This window comes from Monodelphis domestica, chromosome 5 (assembly GCF_027887165.1).
Source record: "Monodelphis domestica isolate mMonDom1 chromosome 5, mMonDom1.pri, whole genome shotgun sequence".
In the NCBI taxonomy this organism is placed as follows: domain Eukaryota; kingdom Metazoa; phylum Chordata; class Mammalia; order Didelphimorphia; family Didelphidae; genus Monodelphis; species Monodelphis domestica.
Window position 1 is genome coordinate 229,833,514 of NC_077231.1, and position 18,528 is coordinate 229,852,041.

Sequence of the window (18,528 nt, forward strand, 5' to 3'; positions counted from 1 at the left end):
AAGACCTATTGGGCCTCAACTGATAGAAAGAAGACAAGAGTTGCAATCATGATATCTGACAAAGGCAAAGTAAAAATAGACCTGATTAAAAGGGATAAGGAAGCTAAGTACATCCTGATAAAAGGAAGTATAGACAATGAAGAAATATCACTAATCAACATGTATTCACCAAATGGTATAAAATCCAAATTTCTAAAGGAAAAACTAGTAGAATTGAAGGAGGAACTAGAGAGTAAAACTATAGTAGTGGGAGACCTGAACCTACCACTATCAAATTTAGATAAATCAAATCAAAAATATTAATAAAAAGAGGTAAAATAGGTGAATGAAATCTTGGGAAAATTAGAGTTAATAGATATATGGAGAAAAATAAATATGGACAAAAAGGAATACACCTTCTTTTCAGCAGCACATGGTACATTCACAAAGATTGACCATATACTAGGTCATAAAAAAATAGCATACAAATTCAGAAAAGGATATAATAAATGGAACCTTTTCAGATCATAAGGCAATAAAAATAATGATCAGTAAGGGTACATGGAGAACCAAATTAAAAATTAATTGGAAATTAAACAATATGATTCTCCAAAATCGGTTAGCAACAAATCATAGAAACAATAATTTCATTGACGAAAATTACAATGATGAGACATCCTCTCAAACTCTATGGGATGCAGCCAAAGCAGGACTCAGGGGGAAATGTATATCCTTGAGTTCATATATTAACAAATTAGGGAGGGCAGAGGTCAATGATTTGGACATGCAAATAAAAAAACTTGAGGGTAAACAAAATCCCCAGACGAAAACCAAATTAGAGATCCTAAAAATTAAGGGAGAAATTAACAAAATGAAAAGTGATAGAAATACTGAACTAATAAATAAGACTAGAAACTGGTATTTAGAAAAAAAACAAAAAACAAAATATAGAAAATATACAAAGTACTGGTTAATCCAATTTAAAAAAAAAAGGAACGAAGAAAAGCAAATTAAGAAAACTACAGACCAATCTCCTTAATGAACATAGATGCAAAAATCTTAAATAGGATACTAGCAAAAAGACTCCAGCAAGTGATCAGGAGGGTTATTCACTATGATCAGTTGGGATTCATACCAGGAATGCAAGGATGGTTCAATATCAGGAAAACCATTCACATAATTGACCATATCAATAAGCAAACCAACAAAAATCACATGATTATCTCAATAGACACAGAAAAAGGTTCTGACAAAATACAACACTCATTCCTATTGCAAACACTAGAAAGTATAGGAATAGAAGGCTCTTTCCCAAAAATAATAAACATTATATATCTAAAACCATCAGCCAACATCATCTGCAATGGGGATAAATTAGATGCATCCCTAATGAGATCAGGAGTGAAACAAAGATACCCATTATCACCTTTATCATTTAACATTGTACTAGAAACACTAGCAGTAGCAATTAGAGAAGAAAACGAAATTGAAGGTATTAAAACTGGCAATGAAGAGACCAAGCTATCTCTCTTTGCGGATGATATGATGGTCAACTTAAAGAAACCTAGAGAATCAACCAAAAAGCTAGTAGAAATAATCAACAACTTTAGCAAAGTTGCAGGATACAAAATAAACACACATAAGTCATCAGCATTTCTATTTATCTCCAACACATCTCAGCAGCGGGAATTAGAAATTGAAATTACATTCAAAATCACCCTAGGCAATATAAAATGCTTAGGAATCTATCTGTCGGGACAAACACAGGAACTATATGAACACAACTACAAAGCACTTTCCAAACACCTAGAACTAGATCTGAGTAATTGGAAAAACATTAATTGCTCATGGGTAGGACGAGCTAACATAATAAAAATGACCATCCTACCCAAACTTATCTATTTATTTAGTGCCATTCCCATTGAACTTCCAAAAAACTTTTTTACTGAATTAGAAAAAATCATAACAAAATTCATTTGGAAGACCAAAAGATCAAGGATATCCTGGGAATTCATGAAAAAAAAAATACAAAGGAAGGTAGCCTTGCAGTCCCCGATCTCAAACTATATTATAAAGCAGTGGTCATCAAAACAATTTGGTACTGGCTAAGAGACAGAAAGGAGGGTCAGTGGAAGAGACCAGTGGTAAGTGACCTCAGGAAGACAGTCTATGACAAGCCCAAAGATCCCAACTTTTGAGACAAAAATCCACTATTTGATAAAAATGGCTGGGAAAATTGGAAGACAGTGTGGGAGAGATTAGATTTGGATCAACACCTCACACCCTATATCAAGATAAACTCAGAATGGGTGAATGACTTGAACATTAAAGGAAACTATAAGTAAATTATATGAACACCGAATAGTATACATGTAAGACTTTTGGGAAGGAAAAATTTTAAAACCAAACAAGAGTTAGAGTCACAAAATGTAAAATAAATAATTTTGACTACATCAAATTAAAAAGGTTTTGTACAAACAAAACCAATATAACAAAAACCTGAAGGGAAATAACAAACTGGGAAACAATCTTCATAACAAAAACCTCTGACAAAGGTCTAATTACTCAAATTTACAAAGAGCTAAATCAATTGTGCAAAAAATCAAACCATTCTCCAATTGATAAATGGGCTAGGGACATAAATAGGCAGTTTTCAGTTAAAGAAATCAAAACCAATAATAAGCACATGAAAAAGTGTTCTAAATCTCTCATAATCAGAGAGATGTAAATCAAAACCACTCAGATATCACCTCACACCTAGCCGATCGGCTAACATGACAGCAAAGGAAAGTAATGAATGCTGGAGGGGATGTGGCAAAGTCAGGACATTAATTCATTGCTGGTGGAGTTGTGAATTGATCCAACCATTCTGGAGGGCAATATGGAACTATGCCCAAAGGGCGATAAAGACTGTCTGCCCTTTGATCCAGCCATAGAACTGCTGGGTTTGTACCCCAAAGAGATAAGAAAAAATACAAGAATATTCATAGCTGCACTCTTTGTGGTGGCAAAAAATCTGAAAAGGAGAGGATGCCCTTCGGTTGGGGAATGGCTGAACAAATTGTGGTATATGTTGGTAGATGGAATACTATTGTGCTCAAAGGAATAATAAAGTGGAGGAATTCCATGGGGACTGGAAGTGATGCAGAACGAAAGGAGCAGAACCAGGAGAATATTATACACAGAAACTGATACACTGTGGTACAATCGAATGTAATGGACTTCTCCATTAGTGGCAATGCAGTGATCCTGAACAACCCAGAGGGATGTATGAGAAAGAACACTATCCACATTTAGAGGAAAAATGGTGGGAGTAAAAACACCAAAAAAAACACAACTGCTTGATTACATGGGTCATGGGGGATATGACTGGGGATGTAGACTCTGAATGAATACCCTAGTGCAAATACCAACAATATGGAAATGGATTCTGATCAAGGACACTTGTAATATCCAGTGGAATTGCGCATGGGCTATGGGAGGTGAGGGAGGAATAGAAAATGATTTTTGTAACCAAGGAATAATGTTCAAAATTGACCAAATAAAAAAATAAAGCATGTATGACAGGAACAATAAGACTTGTATGTAGAAATGTGGGTGATCTCATGAAAAGGCAGAAATGGCTCAAGGTGAACAGATACAGATAGGTTACAATTTACATTGCTGAAGAGTATTCCAAAATTGAAAAGATCACCCCATCTATTCCACTATAAAAAGGTATATAAATTGTATAACAGGACAAGAAATAGTAGACAAAATAACTATAATTTAAAATATAAGAGCAATCAATAGAAAAGAAATTTGAAGTAATAATACTAAACTCAGTCACGTCAAGAATTGAGAAGATACAACTTCCTTCATTGTTGTGTTAAGAAACATGGATGTGGACACAGACTTGTCAACTACATATGCTATCAGATATGGCCAGGATGTTTGTTGGCTTTGTTGGACTCTTTTTTCCCCTCTTTTCCTTCTTCCTCCCCTCCTCCAAAAACAAATTATTTCTTTCAAGGGCTTCTTGGATTGGAAAGAAGAGAGTATATTTTAAAATAAGTGGGATAAGGAGACAGTTGTTAGGCTTAGTGGATTGAGAGCCAGGCCTAGAAAGGGGAGGTCCTAGGTTCAAATCTGATCTCAGACACTTCCTGACTGATTCTAGTGTGAATTTTAGAACTATTCCACCCTAATCAGACCATTCTGTAGAAGATTTGATTGAGCTATTTCCTCATCAGTAACAATAGAGATACTTGGAATAACAGAATCAGGTCTTGGGAAGTCCACATTTCTCCACCCTACTCAGTTTAACAAGGTCAGGATGCCTGCACCACACTCAAGATTAAGAATCTGGGAAAAAAGGCAAAAGACATGTGCAGAAAACAGCTGAGAGACTTGTGGACTGTCCAAAGTATAGCTAAGCTATCATTGGTACGGATGAGACACAGAAAAGTGATGAAAAAACGTCTATATAAGGCACATCACTTCCTGTCTCTTGCTCTTTCCCTAGAGAGACGACTAGCTAGCAGTGTGCTAGGCGTTCCAACATCTTGGTAGAGGTGGCAGTTATTTGTCTGGGTTTTGGCAGGGAGTTTTGTCCTTGACCTGATTCAGGTTCAGGCATCTCAGCTGAGCCCCCTTTGGAGTTCAGGTTGATTCCTTCCTCCTTCACACTCCAAACCCTTACTTTCTAGATCTTATACTCTTCCCGCCCGGTACAAGCCAGGTGGGGGGAGGAATCCTTCACCCTTTCCTTCTCCCTTTTTCTTAATCTTCTCCACTATATCAATTAAATCACCATAAAATTTCCAGCTGACTTGGGTATTTTATTATTTGGGATTTCCCCTGGCGACCAATAAAATTTTGATTTAAGTCACAATGCTAAAATTATCCTCACACTAGGCAAGTCACTTGACCCTCATTTGCCTAGCCCTTACCACTCTTCTGCCTTGGAACCTAGATGGGAGGGTAAGGGTTTTAAATTTTTTTTAATTAAAATTAAAAAATAAGTGGGATAAAAAACAAAAAGCATTAACAAAATAGGATTTAAAAAAATAGCCTGGGCATACTAACAAACTTCTCCATTACCAATATGCCAAATACCACGGTTTTTATCATAGGGCATATTTAATGTAGAATTTCATATTAAGAAATGTAAAAAGGAAGGTTAGTGTGATTAAAATAAAGGTTCTGTCCACTGTTTTAGATGGTACTTCAGTGGAGTTCACAAGGAGTTTCTGGAGAAGGATCTGAATGTGGGAGAGAACAGGAGCTTGAATGAGCTAGCACCTACTCTCACCTCTCCTGAGAGCAGCTGTCAATTGAGGTTCATTGAGGAGAAATGGTGGAGAGTTGAAGACAGGCCTCCCCTACCAAATAAACCCAAAGTTAACCTCAGATTTCCGAGCTCAGAGAGGATCCAAAGACAAGCCTTGATGGAGGCATTGCATCAGCAGAGTATAATCTAGATGATTCTCTGTTGATCTTAATTCAGATACCTCCTGAAATATAAACCAAGGGACTTAACAAATCTGACCGTGGTTTATAAGTTTAATGGTAGAACCAGGACAAATTAGGAGATGGGAAGTGAGACTCGGTATCCCTAATATTATTCTAATACTGTCTCTCACCTAGGCAGCTTAATTTAGCAGATCTAGGTTTCTCCATCCCGATCCTCAACTAAATAATTAAACTAATTAATATAGATATCTCACCTAAGAATCTATAAGTAGACATGTGCAAGAGGGCTGGAGGGGAAAGAGAGCTGGGCTCTGTACTAAGTGCTTGGCCCCCTTTCAGAGTTTGAGAGATCTTCTCCTAAGTAGAGATGTTGTTGGAGAGATTAGATAGATGATGATTCTGCAGAAGAACTTGTATATTGACACAGGATATTCTCCTATGGCTCTCAGTGAGCCGGAAAAAAAACAAAAACATCCTACTAGGTCTAAGGTCTCAGCTCAAAAGTCAAGAATTCCATCTAGATCTTTCTCAGGTCAGTTTTCCTCTCCCAGCATGCTTCACTCTCCAACAGATGTTTTCTACCACTTACCCCTGATGCAAAGATAACAAAATCCTCTCATGCACTAATCATTAAAGAAAGGAAACCACTTCTCCATAATATCTCAAATCTTTATTACAGTAACCTCATTTCTCATTATTCCATAGGGCATAAACTCCATACACAAACAACAAGAAAACATATACCACTTTCCCTTTGTTACTCATTTCTAACTGATCCAAAATATGGCTTTATGTATTAATATCTCCCCAAATGGACTACTATCTCCTTAAAAATAGGGTTTGTCTTTAGCCTTTCTTAGTGTTCTAGTGATTAAAGTAGTGCATGGCACATGATAGGTGCTTCATAATTATTGACTAATATCTACCAGAAAAGTTAAAATGAGACATTCTATTTGCCTTAGAGTCAACTCAAAAAAAAAAGGCTTCCATTATTTTAAGTTAAGGGCAATTTCTACTACATTGGTGGAATATGTGCAACTTTTCTATGACAAAGACCTATAAAATCAAGAACTTGAAAGTCAAAGTGAAAGCAAATCATATTTTTAATTAAAAATTAGGCCAGTAGTTCAGGTTCTTAATAAAAGAATAGAGATTTGATCTGAATAAAAGAATCATAATCAAGAATCTCAAATCTAGGATATAACTAAAAGAAAAAATTTTATCATTTTTTGTTTTTAGATACTCTGTAATATAAATATATTTCTTCCATATCCCTTTACCTGACAATCATACTTTATAAAAAACTATCAAACACAATTTGCAAACCAAACAGCCTACAAATACTCCTGACTGGAGTCAGAACCAAATGAAAATAAATTTTAAAATAAAATAAAAGATAAATAATATCACATTTCAAAACAACTATCCAGGCCATGGGTATTCTTATGAATAAAGAAGAGGGCCCAGTTTCTATATCAGTTTCATACCACTGGCTTCAGCAAATTTTAAAAGGCAGGTGAGGAGAAAATAATTAAGAAAAAGAAGTATAATGATATGCATTTCTCCACACTACAACTCATCCACATTTACCAAGAAAGAAATATGGTTCATCATTATTTTTTTCCTTTGGGGCTATGATAGGTAAATTTCGATTGTATCAAAGATTTACACAATATCCTCAACCCTTTGGTAAAGTTAAGTGACACAGTAGGTAAAGCACTATGGCTGAAGTCAGGAAGACACATGTTCAAATTTTACCTCTGTCAACTACTATTTGTGTGCTCATGAGCCAGTCACTTTTATTACCTTCTGTATCATCTCTTCATCTATAAAATAAAGATAATGATAGTATCTACTACCCAACGTTGTTACGGGAATCAAATGAGATAAATGTAAAGCATTGTGTCTGGCACAGAGTAAGCATTATATAAATATGAGATGTTTTGGTTATTATCATCAACAAAATTCAATATCAAAAACTCCAGTTCTACTGCCTATTATGAGGATACTGTCTTCCTTCTTATAATTTTATAACACTCCTGCTATCCTTCATTGAGGAATGTAAATTTACTCAATTCTGCTTGCTATAGAAATATATGTATGCATACCCACATTAGCATATCAATAAAGCCTGTATCTCTTTGCTAGAGGAGTAATTTAAGTATATTTTTCACCACCACAATGGAATCTGAGCTGGGGACATCTAGAGGGCTCAGTGAATAGAGCCCTGGGACCAAAGTCAGGAAAACTGGAGTTTAAATCAGGTTTCAAACATATTCTTATGTGTGAACTTGTGCAAGTCACTTAACCTCTGTTTGTCTCAGAGGCAGTAGAGGATCAGGTAACAAAGGGTTGGGCTTGGAATAATGTGAATTTTAAAACTACTCCACCCTACCCAGACTATACTTTAGTAGATCTGATTTAGCTATTTCCTGATTAGTAACAATGGAGATACTTGGTCTAATAGAATCAAGTCTTGGGAACTCTACATTTCTCCACCCTACTTAGTTTAACAAGGTCAAGAATGTCTGCAACATACTCAAGGATTAAGTATCTGAGAAAATGGAGTTCAACAGACATGTGCAGAAACAGTGGACAGACCCCTGGGCTGTCCTAAGTCAAGCTAAGCTAACATTGGTACAGATGAGATGCAGGAAAGTGATGTAAAACTGTCTATATAGGGCATATCACTTTCTCTCTTCGGCCTCTTTTCCCGGAGAGGCGTCTCTGGCTGGCAGCGTGTTCCAATATCTTGGCGTGGTGACAGCTATTTGTCTGGGTTTTGGCAGTGAGTTTGCCCTTGAGCTGATTCAGGTTTGGGCATCTTGGCTGAGCCCTCTTGGAGTTCAGGCTGATTCCTTCCTCTTTTACTCTCCAAAACCTTAAGTTCTAGAGCCTCTAATCTTCCCGCCCGGCACAAGCCAGGTGGGAGAAATCCTACACCCTTTCCTTCTCCCTTCTTAAAATTCTTTCCATTATATTAATTAAATCACCATAAATTTCCAGACTGACTTGGGTAAATTTTTTTTTATTATTTGGGATATCCATGGCTACCAATAATTAATATAGTTTAGGTCACAATGCTAAAATTATCCTTTACAATAAGGAATATGAGTTCAAATTTGGCCTTAACTAGCTATGTGATCTTGGGCAAGCCACAAACTATTCACCTCAACCAACTCGAGAATGAAAGGGCAAACTTTTTCTTTATCTGTGTAAGAAAACACAATGGGCTGCAATGTCAGGAAGAGTCAGACACAAATGAACAACAATGGAGTTAGCATTTCACAAGAATTCACCTAGTTCTCCACTCCTTAACCAAAAAGACAAAAGCAACTTACTATAAGACCTTTTAATCCTTAAGATAGTTTTCCTTCTGGTACACATCTCAGATAACTGGCACATTATCATGCTTTCCTCCTTGAGTTGATCCCTTCTTTTACAAGTAACAACTTCATATACCAGTTTCTTTCTAGAATGAAATGCCCCCATAGCACATTGACATACATAAAACTGCCCATCTTCCTCGAGATAATCTTGAATACACCACATAATATTCTAATTGATACTGTAAACCTTAAAATTTCTTAGGCTTGTGAATGTTGGAAATTTCCCCGTTTCCAACATTAGGTAGGGAGGGTCCTTCTCCTCCCTACCTGAGATTACTTTAGGACAGAAACCTTTTGCTGAACAATGGAAAGGGCTTTGACCTATGCTTAAACATAGATCAAAATTTAATTATTCCAATCTCCACCCTACTCAGGGTAACAGGATTTAGGAAGGGCTGTAGCAAAAGATCAAGATTTAATTATTTGAGAATATGACCTTCAACATACATGTGCAAAGCCACAGACCTCTGGGCGGTCCTGGGTTAAGGTAGAGCCACCACTGGCACAGGGAAGACATGGACAGTGATTGGTAGATGTGAGAATTGAGGGGAGGGAACTTGGATGGTTTCCTTAAAGATAGCAGGGGTCTGAGGACTAGGGGTGGTTGGTTGGAGAGGGTGTGCTCTGAGAAGCTTGCTCTGAAGGAAGCTGGAGGTGGAGGCCCCTGAGACTGTTTCTCCATTTTGGTCATGTGAGTGATAGGGACTGATCTCTTTTCTTTGCCTCAGCTATCTAAGGGCTTGGGCCTTTTGGCCCAGCCTAAACAGAAGGGGTATTTAAGCCCTATTCCCTTTTCTCCCCTTTCTCTCTCCCTCTCTCTCTAATACCCTTCTTCCTCCTGTTTGTAATTAAAATCCATAAAAGGTTGACTGCTGACTTGAGTTTTCATTTAGGAATTACATAGCTGAATTCCTTGGCGACCTTAAATTAATACATATCAGTCTTTTAAAGTGATTTCCTTGTCATTATACTCTCAACGACTTCAAAGATGCCCAACTACAGTCAATTCTGCTATAATGCTTGTGAAAAATAAATTTGTTCCAGCCCCACTGTCAAATTAGGGACTACTCTTCCCAGCATATAACTGCATTTAATGAGTTATTTCCCCTGGAAAAACACCAAAAGGAACATAAAAAAACTATACCATTTCAGAGTAACATACAAGCTAACAACTCTTTCTGACCTTACTCCTTATTTACATAAGCAAATTTTAGTTCTTTTTCAAGGTAATGAGCCATATTTAACGTACATCCTCTATAGTCAAATGAACAGGGAGACAAGAGTTAGCCCAATTCTATCCCCTGACCCAATCTATCCTATAGTCAAGGTCCTCCCTGGCTCCATATATGTAACCAAGAGATCAGCCCTTTGCCTAGCAAATTGGTTGATCCAGGCCTTGTAGGAAAGAAACTATAGGTAAAGATGAAGTTTTAAGTATTATGCACATAACCCCATTTTACAAATAAATGGTGGGATTTTTAAATGAGATTTTTGTATAACTTCATGATTTTTAGGAAAGCATGTCAGGTTTTAGCAAAAATGACTATGCAGCTCTAAAGTTTTAAGCAGAAGGTAAGTCACTGATACCGCCCACTTATAACTGTGGAACTCATGAAAAGGAAGATATATTTAGAGACACACATTATAGATAAAATCTTTATTTTTTCCCATTTTTTGTAAACCTTTATCTACCATCTTGGAATCAATACTGTGCATTGGTTCCATAGCAGAATATGGTTAGGGCTAGGCAAGAGGGGCTAAGTGACTTGCACAGGGTAATACAGTGAAAAAGTATTTAAGGCCAGATTTGAAACCCACAATATCCCATATCTCTAAGACTGGCTCTCAAGTCATTGAAACACCTATATGCTTTCTATATCTCTTCATATCCTCTTTATTCAAGAAAAACTTGCCTTCTTATGGTTCTCCTCACTCCTATCTCCATTCCTGGCAGAGACCAGATGGTCAATTGCTCTGACAATCCTTCCAAACTAATCTTTAAAAAGTGCCTCAAAGGGGCAGCTGGGTGGCTCAGTGGATTGAGAGTCAGGCATAGAGACGGGAGGTCCTAGTTTCAAATCTGGCCTGAGACCCTTCCCAGCTGTGTGACCTTGGGCAAGTCCCTTAACCCCCATGGCTTAGCCTGTACCACTCTTCTGCCTTGGAACCAATACACAGTTTTGACTCCAAGACGTAAGGTAAGGGTTTTAAAAAATAAAAAAATAAAAACAAAAAATGCCTCAAAGCCAGGCCTAGACACAGGATGTCCTGGTTTCAAATCTGACCTCAGTCAATTCCTAGCTGTGTAACCCTGAGCAAGTCACTTAACCCCCTTTGCCTAACCCTTACCACTCTTCTGCCTTAGAACCAATGCACGGTATTGATTCTAAGACAGAAGGTAAGGTTTTTAAAAAAAGTTCCTCAAAATGAGAGGAGTCAAAAACCAACAGCAAGATGGAGTGAGGGGGCTGTCCTGCTGAACAGAACTTGAAAGCTAGGCAGAAAGAGTTGATTTTCACAGGTAAGAGAAGGCTAGAAGCAAAACTGCACAGAGGAGTGCTGGCTGACTATCTCCCCACCTACTGTGCCAGGTTCTGAGATGAGGACAACTTCAGTATCCTGGGACCTACACCACACCAAAAAAAGAACATCTTAGACCAACCCCTTAAAGTCCCACGCCCTGCTGACAGCCTATAGTGAGGTCTGGATGTCCATGGCATGGGTCCTTTCAAACCTGGACTGCTATGGTGAAGACCTTGCCCTAGAGCAAAATAGCTCACAGTCGAGAGCCCTGCAAGCCAACAACAGAGGAGAAGGAATCAGCAGCTTTCAGAATTCCTAGTCTACAGGCAAAAAAAAAAAGGCTTGGAAAATGAACAAACAGCAAAAAAAACTCCTAACGCAAAAATTTCTATAGAAACAAAAGCGAAGCACAGAATCAACAGGGGACAGTGAGATCAAAAACACACACACACACACACACACAATTTCAAAGAAAAATGGAGATTGGTCTCAAGTACTGGAAGAACTCATAAAAGAATTCAAAAATCAAATAAGAGAAGTCCAAGTACTCCCATACCCCTTAATTTTCCATCATTTTTGGAAGATTGAAGGAGATGGAACAGATACAGAATTACTAACGGTTTTACTACTGGGTATAGTATTGGAAAAAAAAAATGGAATCCTGCCAATAGATCCACTCAAATCAAATTATCTTCTTTTAACACCATTAGAATGGCAGGAGAGAGTGGCAGGCCTGGAGTTGTGGGAACCTGGATTCAAAATTGATCTCAGACACTTTGGAGCAATGTGCCCTGAACAAATCAATTCACTTCAATTACCCAGCCCTTAGAATTGATACTTAGTGTTCCCAAACAGAAAGGGTTTTGGTCATATCTTCCCTTTAAAAATACCACAATAATGGAAATGGGTCTTGATCAATGACACATGTTAAACCCAGTGGAAATGTCATCAGATAAGGAAAGGGGTTGGGATTAGGGGAAGAAAAGAACATGAGGAAGGAGAGGGAGAGAGGGGGAGAAGGGGAGAGAGGGAGAGAGAGAGCGCGCACAATGGTAGTTGGGTATAGAATGGATTAGAAAATGGAAAGATTTAAGTTAGGAAAACTAATTTAAAGGATTTTACAACAATTCAGGTAAAAGGTAATTTAGAATTGAAATATGATGTTGGACATTCACAGAATGAAAGAGATGGATTCGAGATATGTGGAGGCAGACACTTGCAAATGATTCGAACTTTGGGGATGGAGTATTAGAGGGAAAGGGATCAGAGGGATCAGAGAGAATAATAGGGCTACTCAAGGATAAATCTAATCAAGAAATTAAAACCAAGAAAAACTGTAATGCCTTTAATAAAAGTAGGAAAATTAAGATAAAGTAGGGATTTGGGGAGAACGCTAATAATTACACTTTTAGACATGTGGAATTTCAGATGCCTACAAGACATTCAGTTTGAAATATCCAATGGGTAACTGGTGATGAGGGACAAGAGCTCAGAAAAGACTAAAGTTGGATTATATCAAGAATTAAGAACTGGCCATGCATAGCTCCTTGGGCAAGGCCAGAACTGAAAAAATATTTTCAGTGTGAGGCATCTTCACAGTATAAAGAAGTTAAATATCCAGAATACAGTTTGTATATGGGCAAGGATATTTCTATATTATATTTTCATGACATATTCTGCATCCTTCCCCTCTATTTCAACTCCCTCTCCTAAATGATCTTGATCTCACACTAATATTTTTGTTCCTTTTCTGAAGCAGAAGTTCATTGTTTCAAAGTACTCTTGTTCCAGATTAGACCACCTCAAAATATCATGCTCCTTTTATTTAGACAACTGAAATACAAGCCAATATTTTCATAGGGTGGAAATAGGAAAGGAATGAATATTTTAATTCTGAGCTTAAAATATGCCAATACTGCAAATCAAAAGTATTTTTTCTGCTTCTTTTTAAGCAAAAGTACATACAAAATAAGCATAACTATTTCTAAAGTTCAAGTAAAACCGATGCTTTGTCATTAAAAACATGAATATTACATTCTAAAGCCTACAAATTCTCATCCATACATTTGAAACCTTTATCTATATTAATTTTAGCCATGGACATAAAATGCCCAGTTTAAAATTGTACTTTTGATATATCTATCTTTTCCATTTGCAAAACATAGCCAGTTGGTTATTAGCAAAAACATCTTCAATAAAAAGAGACTGTAGCATTTATATAGATCTAGGATGATTATTTCGTTTCTTATTGTACTGATTTATATATTGTTTGAAAAGCACAGTAAAAACTTCTACAAAATTTCATACTATATGCAATACCATTACGGGGTCATGATCCAAGTGGGTGAAAAAAATGAAATGTCTCTTTATCTAAGGAGACATTTAAAAAAAATACCTGCCAGGGCAAACTTTCATCATCTTTAACTCCCCATTGCATCATTTCATAGAAAGAGTATCCATATGTACTATACACAAGGTGTGATTTTACAAAAAAGGGGCTTTATTTATATCTGTTTCTCATTTTAATTTACTTTACACCCTAAAACAATGGATTAAATGGAATGAGATAAATACTCTCTGAGAAAAAATTAGTCATTGGTGCTCCTTTTCTTAAGACAATCATACAAATTTTATTTTACTAATGTAATTATGAAAAAAGACATGTACTAAAGATAATTCATCAATATAAGAACATATTGCTTAATCACAATTAGATAAAAACACAATGAAAATATTTTGTTAATAAGTCATTGCTTTGTCAACTTACTTCTGTGCTCCCTGAGACAACAGCTTTGTCCACGTTCATTAATGCCTGTTCTTCTGCCTGGCATACTCCCAGAGACCATTCTGCGCAACGGTGATGAGCCCAAAAGTGACCTAAAACGTCATATATGAAATTCTATAATTTATTTTTCTTCAAAATTTAACAAGTAAAAAAGTTAAAACTTTATTTTTATTGATATCAGACCTATTCAGTTTCAAGCACTCAAATAGCAAATGAGTGTTCTAGTTGAACAAATCTGCTAACAAAAGGGGAATTCACACTTCAAACAAAAAATTATGATTTCACTCATCTTAATATGTTTATATTTAATATATACATGGCATAAATTAACTCTTTTTAGAAATGAGTCATCAATAACAGGAAGATTATTCTATAATGTGAATTATGGTAATACTCTCTAGACTTAATGTGTGTGTATAGTGCTATTTTCTTTAATACAAAAGGATCCCAAGATTACATTGTTATCAGCTATTAATTTGTTTTGTTACTGTTGCTTTTAACTCACCAGCAGCAAGCCTCTCTAGAATCACCTAGCCTTAACTTCATGAAATTCTATGCTTCTGTTTAGGCAGCCAAATAGCAAAATTTGTTATAGCTCTATCAAAATAAGAGTTAACAGGCTATAGAGGTAAAAGAGACAGTACATATTTTAATTCATGAAATTTATTATATTTACTTTGGCTTCATAAAGAATTTAATTTCCTTATAAAAAATCTTGGTGGATTTTAGTAAATAGACAAAGTTACAAACTGAGCTGTGGGTAATTGATGTGTTATTGTGTGAAAATTGAAGCATAGGTGTTTGAATGAAATATAAACTAAAATATCAACTTGTCCTAATCTTACATTTGCTAAGAATTAAATTCAAGATTCATGTGCCATTAAATGGGCATGCACATTTTCTAGCAGTTTACTTGCAAATGTCATAGGACTCCACTAAAAAAAGCCATAGTTTCCCCCCAAATTATGTCTTATCAGCTCCTGATATTTGATGAAGCAATGCTAATCATTGTTATATTTAAACCCTGAGAGTCATTTAAGAACTAAAAAGAACAAATAAAACTTTAAATAATTAATTTTAGTAATTATCACCTTCATTTAAGTGATATGCATTAATGAGATTAAAGCTGTCCAAGAATTAGGCCAAAAAGGTAGGTGCAATAAATACTTCTTGTACAAAAGCCATTTTGAAAAGTATACCAAGTACTTAAAAGTATTACCTGGGCAAACTTAAGATTTAATATCAAGCTTCTATTGCTATTGATGTGGAAAACAATTTTGTATGTATAATAAAAACAAAGATCAATGTCACACTATTCAATGTATAAATTTTGGCTATTAACAATAAGAAATAAATTTTAATTGATTACAGAACTTAATGAATTAAATATAGTTCAAAATGAATTACTTACACAAACTATTTCTTGAAATTCACTTTGAATTTACTCACTAATGTCGAGAAGTACTAATGCTTTCTATGAGCCTGTAAGATAACTTTTACACTTAAATTTAACACGTATAATAGGGTAAATCTAAAATGTTCCTACCAGTGGACTCAAATAAGGCTTGGAAATCAATGTCATCTGGAAGGCCAACCAGACTGAGTTCGTCCCATAATTTACCAGTCTGATCATCTGAAGCAGTTTGGGTGCTTACATTTACATAAGATGTTATGCTCTGCCGAGGAGATCGCTCTCTGTGAATGAGAAAGGAGATGATTTTTTTCTTTTTTTCCTCTAAAGAAAATTAAGCAACATAATGAACTACTATATCAACTTTCAGAAAAAATGAAACTGTAAGGTGATGGTGATTATATGTATTATATATATATATTTATGTATTTATGTTTGTAGGGCCTAATAATTTCACAGATATCATCTTAATTAATCTTCAAAATAACACTATGAGGAAGGAATTATGAGTTCCCTTTTACAATTGAGAAAACTGAGGCATTCAGAAGTGAGGTAACTTGTCCAAGGTCAGACCTCTATTAAAGAGTCTAAAACAATACCTGAACTCTAGGCTCAGTGTTTTACAACCTGCACCACAGAGCTGGCTATATAACTATATCTACAATATACACATTTGTTAATATGATTACCCAAAACCAAGATGTAAGAATAATTTTACACAATCCTACGATGAATATCATCTCCCAAAATCTTTATGACTCAACATACTCCATCTAGTTTAAAATTATTATTATTTCTTATTACGGTGAATACTGTTTAGATTCATACACACTCACAAAACATCAAAATTCTAAAAAACAAAGTTGAGTGATGACAATGACCAAAGCTATTTTAAGTAAAGAATTATTACTGATCTCCCCCTGGGGGGGAGGGGAGGGAGATGGAGAGGGAGAGGGAGAGGGAAGAAAATAGGTTTAGAGAGAGTCAACAATAGGTTTTTCTCAGGTTTTCCTCTGGAAAGCTGTAATAACACTGAATCATTTTCAGGAAATAAGGCATGGAGAGAAAGGAAGTTAGAGTACAAAAATGGGAATACTGAACAAAGTACAGAATAAATATTCAGCATACTCTAAAAACATAAAACTTCACTTACTTCAGAAAAATATTTTTTAACTCTAAACAATTATTTTTAACATAAATTCTTGGAAATGATATAATACTAGGAACAATTGTTCCTTTTAACATGATAATGAATTCTCTACTCTCAATTTGCACAATAGATTCACTTGCAAAGCAAGATTTCAAATCACATTAATAGTAAGACAAAAACATTTTCTTAAAAACCAAAGCATATAGGTTAAAAAATCAAAGGCAGAAACACTAAAAGGCCCAACTCTTAAAAATCTCATTTTGTGAGGGGATGCCCTTCAAATGGGGAATGGCTGAACAAATTGTGGTATATGTTGGTGATGGAATACTATTGTGCTAAAAGATAAAGTAGAGGAATTCCATGGAGACTGGAACGACCTCCAGGAATTGATGCAGAGAGAAAGGAGCAGAACCAGGAGAACATTGTACACAGATACACAGAGACTGACACACTGTGGTACAATCAAACATAATGGACTTCTCCATTAGTGGCAATGCAGTGACCCTGAAGAACTCGGAGGAATCTATGAGAAAAAACATTATCCACATTCAGAGGAAAAACTGTGGGAGTAAAAATACGGAAGGAAAACAACTGCTTTGATACATGGGTCAAGGGGATATGGTGGGGGTGGAGACTCTAAATGAACATCCTAATGCAAACACCAACAATATGGAAATGGGTTCTGATCAAGGACACAGGTAATACCTTGTGGAATTGCTGCAGAAAGGGTGGGGACAATGGAGGGAGGTGTGGAAAGGAAACTAGACTAATAGTTTGTGTGGGGGAAGGGCCAACTGGGAGTGGCAGTTGGGTCTTGTGACTAGCACTTCCTTGGGGGGGGGGGGGGGGGGGAAGACTAGAGGACTTGCTTCCTGGGGTTGGAGGGGAGAGGAGCTTGTTCAGCCCAGTCTGGAGTGGCGTGCTCTTCTTGGTTCAGCAGCTTCTAAAGGTTAGAATTGTTCTTGTTTGCTTTCTGTGTACTGCTAAGATTCTGAATTAGAACAACGAGAATAGACGGGAGTGGGACAAACTCTCCGCCAGCCTCTGAGGCCTGGCCTCAGGTCTGAAGGTGAGAAAAAACTCCAATCTCAACTAGTTATTAAACTTTATATTATTTGAATTCGCAATCAGATAAGTGAACTATCTTTTCTGGTCATAGAGGGAGCTGAACTTCAGTTTCAGTCATTCAAAGACAAACAAACCTCATTGGACCCATGCTGTTTCCTCTCAGCAGGGGGCATCTCCCTCCCACCAAGCAATATTTCCTCTCTCCCCTTAACTCCTCATTACCCCCCATACAAACCTCCCATTTATCCCCATTTTTTCCCAATCCTATTTTCTTTCCCAATAAATATTATAGTTTTTGGCAGAGCCAACTAGGTTTTCCAACCTAATTTTGTCAAGAATTTGGAAAAAAAAAAGTCAGTTGGAGTTGTCAGGGAAGTTGGGCCTGCATACATTTCAAAAGCCGTGTGACTGTGAAAAGTAACCATTTTGAGAGCAGTGCTGAGTGCAACTAATCTGCCTAGTGATACTGAGGCCCAAAAGAAACCACTCCTCCTGAAGGGAGGAGGGGACTCTTAAAGGGCCAGACTTAAAAACATCTTTTCTGTTGCAAAAGGCTTTTCAAGATACAAGATGGCAAAGAAACTATTACTTGCCATGGGTTATCTAGCCTGGATTGCATATTTCTTTTATATGTTTTACGACTTATTTTTTGTAACGATTCCGGATTATATTTATTTTCTGCTTAGCATCTATGAAAGTTTGCAATGGCATTCTTCAGATGTAGGGATTCTAAAGTCATCATAGACAGACTGACTAGATGGCCAGAAGT

The 18,528-nt window shown here is 36.4% G+C and overlaps 1 protein-coding gene across 11 annotated transcripts in view; it reads right to left on the reverse strand.

Annotated features, from left to right (window-relative positions):
• Positions 1 to 18,528, reverse strand: part of KMT2C (lysine methyltransferase 2C) — a 337,243-nt gene that overhangs the window by 226,448 nt on the left and 92,267 nt on the right. For all 11 annotated transcript variants that reach the window (XM_056799936.1, XM_056799944.1, XM_056799939.1 and 8 more), the window contains 2 exons: positions 15,677 to 15,825; positions 14,113 to 14,222 (listed from right to left, as the gene is read on the reverse strand). In XM_056799936.1, coding sequence (XP_056655914.1) covers positions 14,113 to 14,222; positions 15,677 to 15,825 — 259 coding nt within the window. The remainder of the gene's footprint in view (positions 1 to 14,112; positions 14,223 to 15,676; positions 15,826 to 18,528) is intronic.